General features: G+C 41.1%; 2 protein-coding genes across 2 annotated transcripts; both read right to left on the minus strand.

Annotated features, from left to right (window-relative positions):
- Nucleotides 1–1,406: 1,406 nt before the first annotated feature.
- synj2bp (synaptojanin 2 binding protein) lies at nt 1,407–5,339 on the minus strand. The gene is made up of 4 exons (XM_005815142.3): nt 5,178–5,339; nt 4,514–4,650; nt 3,733–3,828; nt 1,407–3,263 (listed from the first exon to the last, which is right to left on the minus strand). Exons 1-4 carry the CDS (start codon nt 5,239–5,241, stop codon nt 3,129–3,131), a joined length of 432 nt encoding a protein of 143 aa, XP_005815199.1. The 5' UTR covers nt 5,242–5,339; the 3' UTR covers nt 1,407–3,128.
- Nucleotides 5,340–6,362: 1,023 nt separating this feature from the next.
- On the minus strand, nt 6,363–11,678 carry LOC102234834 (galectin-3-like). The gene is made up of 6 exons (XM_005815143.2): nt 11,509–11,678; nt 11,107–11,124; nt 10,263–10,967; nt 9,294–9,382; nt 8,841–8,997; nt 6,363–7,404 (listed from the first exon to the last, which is right to left on the minus strand). Exons 2-6 carry the CDS (start codon nt 11,119–11,121, stop codon nt 7,249–7,251), a joined length of 1,122 nt encoding a protein of 373 aa, XP_005815200.1. The 5' UTR covers nt 11,122–11,124; nt 11,509–11,678; the 3' UTR covers nt 6,363–7,248.
- Nucleotides 11,679–12,020: the final 342 nt, after the last annotated feature.

Here is a 12,020-nt window from a genome sequence, read left to right on the forward strand (position 1 = left end):
ATTTCACCAGCGAGCATCTCTGGGCCGGTGGAAGAGGAGGAGGTGGCGGCGGTGCCGCCGGACCGCATCCAGAACCCTGTCTTTCCTGGGAGGAGAAAGGACGCGCGGCTCACACAGCCCCTGCGACATGACGCGTCCACCGACCTGCTCCCTCGCTCACCGGCTCCATGAGGGGGGCTCTTCCAGCGCGTTCCCTCGCAGCGGAGACGCGTCCGTGTGGCGCGGCTTGGACTCAGCTCTGGCTCTGCCTCTCTGCCTGATTACATCATTTCTGCCTCCGAGCCGTCCTCCAAACAGCTGATGGGAGCCTGAGCCGCTGGTGGGAGGCCAGCAGCACATTTTGGCCACGAAAGGCGCCGTTTGTTTCAGTCAGACGAGCTCTGTGGGGAAATTCAGTCAAATTTCCGTTTCGTTTAAAAAAAATTAATAAAATAGGGTTAATGGAAGTAATACAAATTCCGTTAGATATTCGCCTTTTATTGTATATTATAAGACGTGCTTAAATAGTGAGAAAAACTGTATGTATCAAATCACGACCTATAATTTAATATGAAAATTCAACTAAATTAGCAGCTGCCCTGTCAGATCCAAAACACAGTGGCAATCCAGGGGTGGTACTTGAATTTATGAGGCCCTGTCCAATGCCCTCCTTCTGGCCCCTTAAATAAATGGGCTGCACAACCCACACAGACACTCCTAAAACTTGCTTTAATTTTTTCATGGTAAGAAATTATTCACTTACATAACTTTAGACATTTAAATAAAAAACAGTGGATATGACAAATAGTTTTTCAATCAGGCACAAAAGAGCCATCTTTATTTTTAGAGAAAGTAAATTTGACAATGCTGTTTTATTTTTAACTTCATTGACAACTTGAAGATTTTTTTATTTTTATTTTATGCTGAGCTGCGCCCTCCACATCATGCAGCCCTGGACAGAAGCCAAGTCAACCTGGGGAGGCTACCAACTTTTATTTTGACAATATCGAATCACCATGTGCTATAAGCACTTTGATGCAAACTGCTGTTCTGCTTAGTTTGTCTATGTTGATGTGTCTGTCCCTATCAAATAAACTTAAATTAAATTAAATTCTTATTAAATGTTATTTTTCTCTTGGCTGGTTTTTAATAGATCAACAAGTATCTTTTTCTGGATGTTGCTAGCAAACGCAGGATTAAATCTAGCCATTTATTTAAGTTTTACTGCTTGATCAGCAAACATGTCTATTTGAGACAGTAAGTAAAAGTAATAAAATCCTGTTTGTTTTTTTTAAAGTGGGAGGTATGAATGAATGTCAAAGCTCATATATTACTATAATTTTCACTTTCAATCAATAACAAACACAAACCAAGTATTATCTATCAAAATACTTCTAAAATTTAAATAAAGCAGTAAACACTATAGGTGAATTAAACAAATTTTATTACATGTCTGCATGTCAAACAGAATATTTGCATAACTTAGTGCTTGTGGTTTTCTTGTCTGTCATACTGCACATATTCACAATGTCTCATACGAGAAATGTATTTACATACAATTAGCCACATATAGAGATGGCGATGTGATTGTTGTGACCAGAAGAAGAAAACAACAAAAACATTAATTTCTGTTCAAACTTGTTTCGTAACCGCTATCAGAAAATCTCCATGATTGTTGCTTTAGTGCAAAACGTGAAAGTAGTGAGTTAATTGCAACACTGTTGTTAGTCTGAGGCAGGAATGAGAACAAATTCCTCACAATGAAACAAAACAAAACAAACAAAAAAATGGATCCCTTGTACAATCAGAACATCTGCACTTCAGAAATAAATCAAGATATATATATATTTTTTATTATTGAATTATATCGGCAAAAGCTGGGTTAAATGAGTGACGAGAGCATCTCCCAATGACGTGAGGGAAGAAAGTGCATCTCCGTAGATTAGATTACTAAAAACCTTAATTCCATACATAAATTCAGAAAGTGAAACTCAAAATCTTTTACACAAAGTGATATATTTGAACAATTGATGCTAATTTCGACAATCATGGCTTACAGCTGATGGAAACCCAATCACCTGTACGGGTTTTCGAATAGTAACGCACACAGAGCACAGAATCCAAGAGAACTAATGAGACGTTAAATGGAAGGAAAACATGTGGCGGAAAATGTCACACGAGCGACTGAGAAAAGCACAAATACCTGCTCTGACGACCAAAATGTGATTGTTTGGTCGGGAAACTTGGCTCACCTAAACCCCTCGGAGAATCCACGAAGCACTGTCAAAGAGGAAAATAGACAGAAAGCCGCTGTGACAGTGACCGAGGCTTCCTGAACGCCTCGGCGGCGGCAGTGGCTGATGGCCTCCATTGCGCCGACGCAGTAATTCATGCAAATGGATGTCCGGCACTGAGACGTAGGGAAACCAACTGTTTGTTAATACACGTTTCCTGAATCGGCCTGACATAAACTGGCCTAAATGCATGAGACACTGGTCTGATGAAGAATAACTGGGATACTTTAAGTTACAGAGCCACACTGTTATTTACAACCGTTAAAACTTTAAACGACAAAAGGAGAGGGGGGGACACACACTAAAAAGCAATTTGTCTTCATCTGCAGCTGAAAGTAGTCCCTCGAGTAATCTCAGATTTTTTATTTTTTTTTCAGGTGGGTCTGAATACAAACCCTGGCTTGTATCTTACGATTATCTTGTAGGAGTTGGTCTCAGCACTGAGGAACGCGGCGGGCTCTCTCGGCGCACAGGGAGAGCTCTGCGCGGCTAACGCGACACGGCGTTTACGTTTCACCAACGACTCGATTATTCCGACGTCTGTCCATACTTTCCGTTTGCTCTCACCCGCTCAGAGAGGGAACCCTTCACCTCAATAGGGCACAAATTTCTTTGCATGACACAACTCCGACGATAAGAATGGGTCCTCAAGAAGCTACCATTAAATCACAGAATACGCACGAATATGGAAATGAACTAAATCGGGACGCCATTACCTGCCAATCGGGAAAAGGTCCACCGTTCACACCGTCTGCTTCTTGAATTTCTTTTTGGCATTTAGCAACGTTTTTGATTCTAAAACAAACATACAGACATCGTCAGCTTAGATACATAATACATATCTATTAAAAAAAGCTATTTAAGCCGTTTATAAAGAGCTACTACAACAATGATCGACACGGCTCCAGCAAATAACGCCAGCATTCCCAGAGTAGACGTGGAAGGTTGGCGATTAGGTTTGGAGGCGGCTGGTCCGTTACTTAGGTGAGACTGAAAGACAGAAAAAAAAAAAAAAAACAGGTAAAACAGAGCTGAGCTGGAGGGGCAAACAAAAAAAATCACATAGAGACAGGGCTGGGCAAGAAATAACATATAAAGTCACTCTTTAAACTGATTTTGGAGCGCAAAGTTTAATTTCTGTAAGACCGTGCTTCGGTCATTAAGGACAAATAAATTACTACTTCCAAAATTTTATTTAGCTATTTGTATTTCTTCCGCCATTTGTCTGTTATTTTTGGAAATAAAATATCAAAAACAGAGATATTTTTAAAGCATTATTGGATGTGGCAACAATTAGAACAAGTTTTTGTGAAGTATAGAGGCAAGTACATTTTTTATTCAAGTTTGATTTAATAGTCTGTTCGGATAAAAGAGGAGAAATAGTGGAGTTACATCTAAAAAGCAAAGGAAAAAAAAACAAAACAAAAAAACCCGGAAAAATCAGAATATTTTCAGCTACCCTTTTCATAACGCGGAGCTGGACGTTCTCCCCGGCTGACCGGAACAGCTCCACCACTTCGTGGTGGTACCGGTTCTCCAGTGAGGCTCCGTTTATCTGCAACACCCACATGACAAACACAGAACGCTGCGATCAAATATCTGTGCGGCCAGACGGCAGTTAATCATTAGTTTCACTTTTAGGTCAGACTGCTAGATTTCCTGAAGTATCAATACCCTCCACGATGCACGGTTTTGAAAACTGAGGAAAAAAATAAAATAAGTGTCTGCGCAACTCACAGTGTCTATATAAAGTATTCTCCCACTTGGACTTTTCACACATTTGTTGCTTTAAAATAAAAAAAACCAAATAAATAAAAAAAATCAGTCATGAGGAACACAATTTTGCTATTTTTGAAAAAAACATTTTTTTTTTTTTTACCAAAACAATTGAACAACCGCAGCTACCATGGGATAGTTTAAACGAAACAGTAGTCATGTTGGTAAAATTGCCCAGGCTTAACTCTACAATACGGAGCATCTCTGGCCAGACCTGTGAAAACATGTTCTCCACCTAATCCGATACAACTTTAGGTACTCTAAAAGTGAAAAAGAAAAGAAGAAAAAATGCAATGGAGATCAAAAGTTTGATCGTTTCATCACTTTCCTGCCATTTCTGCAACTAAGCACAAGTTCACGTCGCTCTCTGCACTTAAAATCCCAACAGAATAATCTTAGGTTTGTGGCCGTAACGTGAGAGAATGTGAACAATTTAAAGTACTTAAAAAAAAAGTATATATTACCGCAAGAATCTTGTCTCCCTCTTCCAGTCGTCCATCTAGTGCTGCTGATCCACCTTCTTTGATTCTACTAACATAGACGCCATTATCATTCACGATAGATTGCTGGTCGATGCCCCCAATTATATTAAACCCCAGACCTAGAGAAAACAGGAAGTAAACACAAAGACATAAAAACCAATCAGCCGGCCTGGTAGCAACACAAGCAGCAAACATCGAGTGTAGCTGTTAGCAGAGGAAGCTGCTGACCATTACATGGATCTCAGTGGACCAGAGTTCAAGCGAGTAGTGAGGAAGCGCCATCTTACAAAGTTTCAAACAATTCAGCTTTAAAATATTAACCGACTGGCTTCACGCGGGGAAACAACCAGCTTAGTAATGCTACTTTTTTTTTAAATGGGGAAAAAAAAAAAAACTCAGTTTTTGCCAAGTTTTGTCTTTTCCAATATATTAAACTGAAACTCTGGCCCCTGGCAGCGTCCATAAGCAAATAACAACTTTGACACAACGAGACAAAGTAACACGGGGAGTAGTTCGACTTTCTAGATTAATTAGCCTTTAGCTCCAGGTTGCGTAGCAGATTGTTTTAGGGTTTTTTCGGTGCAACGTAGTCAGCTAGCATCGCCACCACGGTTTGCTAACTGTCCGACAAAAGTCTTCTCCTTACCTGCGGGTCCTCGGTTCAGGTTTATATCTACAAGTCCTGGGCGGGAGTTCAACGACCCGTTCATTTTTGCCAATACTGCAAAGGATTAAAATAAGAGAGGATAGGGGGGGGGGGGGGAAACAAACTATTTCTCTGAAGGTGGACTCATTGAAGAGTTTCGATTTTTCTTCGTCCTCTGCGATCAGGTTATGTATAACTGCTGCCCCCTGACGGGAGAACAGGGAACTGCAGGCTGACACATGAATGAAATGTAAAGCAGAACAAACCTCCCATACCTGCAACATGACATTTATTACAACTTGCAACAAAGTTAAACCGAAGCCAGCTTTACGATAAGTGTTCAGAGCTCCGAGATCAGCAGAAATATAAGAGCTACTATGTAGTTTCTGTTTGTACACAACGTCTAGCCCCTTTCCTCCTCCTCCAGACACAGACAAAATGAATTGGCACCCCTAAAAAAAAGAAATCTTTCACAAAAGTAGCACAAACATATACTGACTATATTTGAATAACCCAGCCTTTAATTTGATGATGCTGTCCATCATAGTTATGAGTGGAGTTCTCTGTAATTTCATATCCCTGTTGTTAGGAAAACAAAAGATTCCTGGACAGTTATCAGTTAATTTCAAGCATAAATTAAAATAATAATAATTTAAAAAAAGTTAAATTCATAATTACATCCTCACTAATTTTATTAAAAACTTATTGAATAAATATGATCAAATTAAAGGTATCATTTGATGAATTTACTTTAAGTTGTTTTTTTTTTTGCCAAGGACGCCAAAAAATGTATCAAAGAGTCTTATTTTTAAGAGTCTTAACATTGTACATACAACCCATCTAAACATTTGAACAAAAATATTAGGGATAATAAGCTCAAACAAATGAAAAAAAAAACAAGTGGAAGAACATTATCTTTTTACCAACAGTTTCTACTGACCAACACAAAAGAAAAAAAGTCAAATATGGCAGCTAGAAGAAATGGGATGCTAATCCAGTAAAAGTTATTTTTTTATTATTTATTAATAAATAAATAAAAAAAATACTCTGAGGTTTAAAATTTTACTCATATGTATAATATAAAGTAAAAAACAAAACAACAAACAGACTAGTTTCATAAAAACTCATCTGAATGAGTCGGACATGTCCGACAATCTAATCACAACAAAACTGATAGCTCACAAGTTGAAAGTTTTACATAGTCCTTTTATTTAGAAATTCAAAATATGTACCACTTCTCTTTGGCACCGAGTCAGAATCTCTCCCACATACATTTTAATTTAATAATTAGTTGCCACTTTTTCGCTGTTTTGTTCAAACTCGGCGGGGGGAAACATGAAAGGTCGGGAGAAAAACAGCTGAAGAGAAGAGGAACAAACACTGCATATAAATACTTACATTTGAAGAAACTTCATGATTAGCCTACTATATATATATGTGTGTGTGACTCCAGAGGGTCGTGGTTCAGCATTGAAATAAAAGTGAAATTTTCAGCATCACACTTTCATGCACTACGAAGGCTTGTCGCGCTATGTTGTGACAAAATAATGAACATGTAAACAAAACACTGCTGAAATAATATGAAACGCATGGAACACGTCTTCCTCCCTGCTTAGCTTACAATCTTCTTTTTTTATATCTAATAAATTATTCCTTATTTAATTGGTTACACATTTGCGTCACTCAAATCTTTTCCTTAATTAGAATTGGGTAAAAAAAAAAAAAAAAAAAAAAAAAGGAAAACAAAAAACGCAAAGCAGTTCATACAATTATCTAAGAGGAAAGTGAGAACATAATTTTGTAATGAGACATCATTCAGTAGAAAACCCCGCCCCCCAAAAAAACAGGATTATCAAGTGCGAACTTAATTCAATCTGCGTCAGGGCGTTGCGATAAAATGTGCCACGCGAGGGACAATTGCACTTTGCTGGCCGCACTTGCAACTTCGTCAGCTGCCTCCGTGTGTCTGAGGGGGGCTGGAGGGGGTTCCGGGCGCGTGGAGGCAGGCGGTCGTCAGAAACGCGGGGGGGAGGGGGCTAATCGTTTCGAGAGCGAGCGAGCGGCCGGGGATTCAGATCATGCTGGGCGCCGCGCTGTACAGGACGACGTCGCCGGTGACCCGCAGCACGGTCACCTCCTCCAGGCCGCCCACTCTGTGCTCGTATTCCAGCAGGTGGGTGCCGTCCACGGCCACCTTGAACATGTCCTCCTCCACGAGGATCTTCAACTGCGAGATGGGGGCGACAAACACCAAGATTTGCTCGGGTCAATTCGTTTTGAATTTTCTCTGCTGCGAAAACAGTTTGAAAAGTTGGACATCTTGGACACAAACTGCACAGAAAATTGGCGTGCGCAAAAAAAACAAAACAAAACAAAAAAAAAAAAGTAATTTTTTTTTTCAAAAAGTGGGAAAACTTCAGCAGTTTCTGTATCAGATTGATTAGAAATTACTTTTGGTGTTTGTGAAATGCGAGATTGGTGCTTCAAAAATGTGCAATGTTTGCTTGACACAACAACAAAATACAAGCTATATGATCCGTTTGCTCACTCTTTGAATAAGTAAATAAGATAAAATACAGGATGAAGCCATAATGTCAAAACTTTTGTTTTGCATATTCAAGGGATTGGGTGGAAGTCGAAAATGTGTCAATATTCCCACTCCTTAACCACCTGCAAAATAGCACATGTCTGTGTGCGAATGGGTGAATGTGACTGTAGTGTAAAGCGTTCTGAGTGGTCAAAATGATTGGAAAAGCGCTATATATGTTCAGTCCATTTACCAATATTGTATCTATTTAATTTGAACTAAGGTAGATAAACAACCATTGTTTCTTTAAATTTCGTCAAAAACCAAATCTAGCGAGGCGTGCCGTGGTGGCATAGTGGTTAGTGACCCGTATTTGGAGGCCTTGAGTCCTCGACGTGGCCGTCGCGGGTTCGACTCCCGGACCCGACGACATTTGCCGCATGTCTTCCCCCCTCTCCTTCCCCGTTTCCTGTCAGCCTACTGTCACATAAGGGACACTAGAGCCCACAAAAGACCCCCTGGAGGGGTAAAAAAAAAAACCCAAAAAACAAATCTAGCGTCAATAACGAAGACACCGACAACGATCGACTAAAAAAAATATCCCAATCGCTCCCAGCAACAATCGGGTGTTTGTATGATCATTTGAAAAGTTTTATGTTCGGACGTTGTCAATTTCACAGTTCGACTCCACTTGTTGATGCACAAAAGGATTTTCTAGCAGTTATGAATTTCATTTTAAACTGCGATTCTTCCCATGACTTGTATATTTGCTTCTTCATCTTAAACATTTTTCTAATGTTGTCTGGTGTTTGTTTATTTTTTTGGCTTTGCAAAAAAATCGGAGCCATCTGTAGTTTTACTACGTCGATGAACTTTAACAATTTAAATTTTTACAAATATCTGTTGGTGTTTTCTTTCTTTTAATATCCCAACTCGTAGATTATTCTTATTGCTCTTTTTTGTAGTATTGTTAGTGCCTGTAGTTTAGTTTTGTAATTACTGCCTCGTATTTCTGCACGGTGAATCGACACTTTTACCAGATTGCAATAAAACATAAAAAAAGAAATATTTATTGTATTAATAGTTTTTTTTTTTTTACATTCATTAAATTGTAATGCCGTTAATAAACATCTTACCTCAAAGCGGTGACCCTGGACAAAAGGGAAGGGCCCCTCTCGCTCCTCCGGGCCCCAGTAACCTCCTAGGTTGGAGTTTCGGACGATGGTCTGCTCGTTGAAGCGAGGGTTGAAGTGAAAGACGACATCTGGACCTTTAAGAAAGTCAACCTGGAACCTGCAAAATTGATAAATTACACAAATATAAACTCCGATTGTCAATTTCAAGTCATGTCACGGATCCGCACAAAATCCCAATAAAAACACACTGAAGTTTGTGGTTGTAATGGGACAAAGTGCAAACCCTTTCACTAATCTCTGACACAACTGTCCATAATAACCGAGTTAAACAGCACAGATCCACTTCATATTCATGACTTTGAGGGCGTTCGTCTTCTTTCTGAAGCACGCCGCGACTTTAAACGCAGACTGTGAGGATTGTTTTTTTGGGGGGGGGGGGGGGGGAATCCGTACCTGTCTGCCCCGGGAACAGGCTCTCCTATCACCGTGATTAAAAGGCGCGGCATAATCCCAGCGTGGAGGGGGAGATCATATGGCACAATCTGAAAGGAAATATTTACAGTGTAAATGCTGACAGCATTGCCTCTGCTCCACAGTTTTCAGAATGCTTTTTTTTTTTTTGCTTTTGAATGATGTGATACAAAGAGAAATTGTTTACCCGTTTGTTAATATCCTGTAGGTGTGATCCAGGTACTTTTAAATTATTGGCAAATAATTTCAAAGTTCAAATAAAAAAAATGAACATGAATTCCGACTCCGCCTATAGTCCCAGTGCAATACCTCAGTGAGTCGTAATCTCCACGTATTTCAACAAAAGTCAAACACCTGCACAAACTGAAGTCTGAGCAACAAGGAGCAAATTAAAGGGTTTTTATTAAAATTCATACATGTGACAAGTCAGAACTGCGTCCGACTAGATTATATGAGTAGATTAAAGCAGCATAATTTACATTATTCGTGAATCAAAGAAAATTATATCATATTGCACTTTGAAACAAAACAAAAGCCGAAACAATTAAATCCAGTGAATTTAACGCTGCGTTCCAACGCAACTCGTCGGTGCGGATGCGTTCGATCTTTTGGCGCCGATGGGGTGGGACGTCCTGGTCCGGCTGAAAAGCTGAGCTCATTGCTTTCAATAAAACGGTGGGTTATATCTGGGCTGAAAGACAGAAATACATTTCCGTTCACTCCTGCTGAACAGGGCGTTGCCGTTACTTTACATTTGCGGCGCACCCGAGCAGAAACCTGGAATCAAGACGCACCGCCCAGTCAAAGGTCACAAGCAGACGGAGAGAAGTTAACTTTTAGTCCGCTAAAGCTTGAGTTGTTTTCACCAAAACACCCGGAGTAGATTTACAGAAGAGCAGAATAGCGAGCAAGAGAAGCGACGTATTTACTCCAGGAAGAGCTCACACTCACCAATGTGCCTCCTGGACCAGCAGGACCACCGTACGGACCCATGGGTCCAGGGCCAAACTGAGCAGGCGGGGTCGGGAAACCTCCTCCGGGTGATCCCCATGACCCGGGTGGTACCGGGGGGAATCCACCTGTGGGGAATGCTGGGAAAGATCCTGGACCAGCTGGAGGGGGAAATCCACCTTGACCTCCTGGCCCGTACATCCCGTTGCCTCCTGCTGGCTGCCCACCAGGGAAAGGCACGTTCGGATAAGGGCCGGCCGGAGCGCCAGGGCCAGAAGGAAACGGCCCCGATGGGTAAGGAGCGGGGCCTCCGGGCAGCTGTCCAGGAGTTCCTTCAGACGGATAATGCCCGGGGAACTGTCCAGGCGCCCCAGGGCTAGAGGGAAACTGACCCGGAGCTCCCGGTGCGGGATACTGTCCAGGTACTCCGGGACCAGCAGGGAAGCCGCCGGGTGCTGAGGGAGGCCCCGGGTACTGCCCCGGCGCTCCAGGACCAGAGGGGTACTGGAACGGCCCCGGGGCTCCTGGGCCAGACAATCCACCGCTGTAGTCAGCTGGAGCTGAGGGCTGGGTGGGAGCTCCTGGGGCAGAACCGGGCCATCCCGGGTTTGGAGCTGCAGGGTGATTGCTGGCAGGGGCCGTGGGGTTAGTGTGGCCTATTTTCTTAGCCTGGCTTGACGTGTCATCTCCTAAAGCATCTGACAGCTACAGAACAAAAAGAGAAAGTATATATAACCATCTCCACTCACAACAACAAAAAGAAAAACAGGTCATTTCCACTGCAAGCTACAGGGAATCCAACCATTATGACAGGAATTAAGGGGATACGATCCGTTAAACTCACCGAGAAATCTGCCATGATCTAAAACAAAACAGGAAACAACTTTAATCAGTTTTATTGACTACTTCCAACATATTTTATCAAGCTGTAAAATGTCTCTGGGCAGTTCCAAGAGTCTCTGAGTAAATGTTTCCACCCTGGAATGATGATTCACAAAGTCCATTGCGACACACTGAAAATAAGTGAACATTACCGAAAGCATTTAAAACACCACAGCAATAACAAAGACGGCACTTTGCCTCATTATCTATAGGGGGGGTATTTGTTTTGAAATATGTAAACTACTGATGCTACAGAGTTGGCTAGCAATCTAGCTAACCCCAGCTAGCTGTTAGTTTGGGTTTGTCAGATCTACATTCGTGGCGAGAGAATAAATAAACAGTGAAAGCTGATGTTTTACTATACCTGGTCGAAAGCTGGGCTCCGCTTGAACGACAACAGGAAACAGCGATGTTTTCTACAGCTCCGAAAAAAACCAGTTAGCCAACTCCTTTGGCCTGACGAGGCTCACAACTGGAAGCTAACGTTAGACCTGCTACGAAAAACTACAACTCCTGGAAAGGAAGCTCGCGCACGGGCGAGTTCCGGTGCAAAACCACACACATCCGCTTTTCATTTACATGACCTCGGGAAATCAAAAATGGGGGAATTTATTATTTAAGCTAAGTATTATTTCCTCTGATGTATTCTTTTTTTTTTCTAAAATTAGAAAAAAAAAATAAACACATGATAAATAAGCAAACATTGTTTTAGTATTATATACATAAATGTCACACTCTAATTGTACTTGACACAAAAATAAACGATGTATTATATTTCCGCTTACTCAGTTCCGCTAACTCAGTAATTAAAATAACAAATTTGTACTTCTAGAAAAATTGATAAATACAAGCAATTTGTTTCTCAAAGGTAAAATT

The sequence above is a fragment of the Xiphophorus maculatus genome, chromosome 19 (assembly GCF_002775205.1).
Source record: "Xiphophorus maculatus strain JP 163 A chromosome 19, X_maculatus-5.0-male, whole genome shotgun sequence".
Lineage (NCBI taxonomy): Eukaryota > Metazoa > Chordata > Actinopteri > Cyprinodontiformes > Poeciliidae > Xiphophorus > Xiphophorus maculatus.

Coding starts and splice junctions, on each gene's coding strand:
- LOC102234834 (XM_005815143.2), bottom strand. Junction 8,998..9,293: donor CCTGTTCCCGGGGCAGACAG/GTACGGATTCCC, acceptor TCAATTTTGCAG/GTTCCAGGTTGACTTTCTTA. Junction 7,405..8,840: donor TCCAGGGTCACCGCTTTGAG/GTAAGATGTTTA, acceptor CCCATCTCGCAG/TTGAAGATCCTCGTGGAGGA.
- synj2bp (XM_005815142.3), bottom strand. CDS start 5,241: ATGAACGGGTCGTTGAACTCCCGCCCAGGACTTGTAGATATAAACCTG. Junction 4,651..5,177: donor CCTGAACCGAGGACCCGCAG/GTAAGGAGAAGA, acceptor TGTTTTCTCTAG/GTCTGGGGTTTAATATAATT. Junction 3,264..3,732: donor AGCTCCGCGTTATGAAAAGG/GTAGCTGAAAAT, acceptor TCTGTCTTTCAG/TCTCACCTAAGTAACGGACC.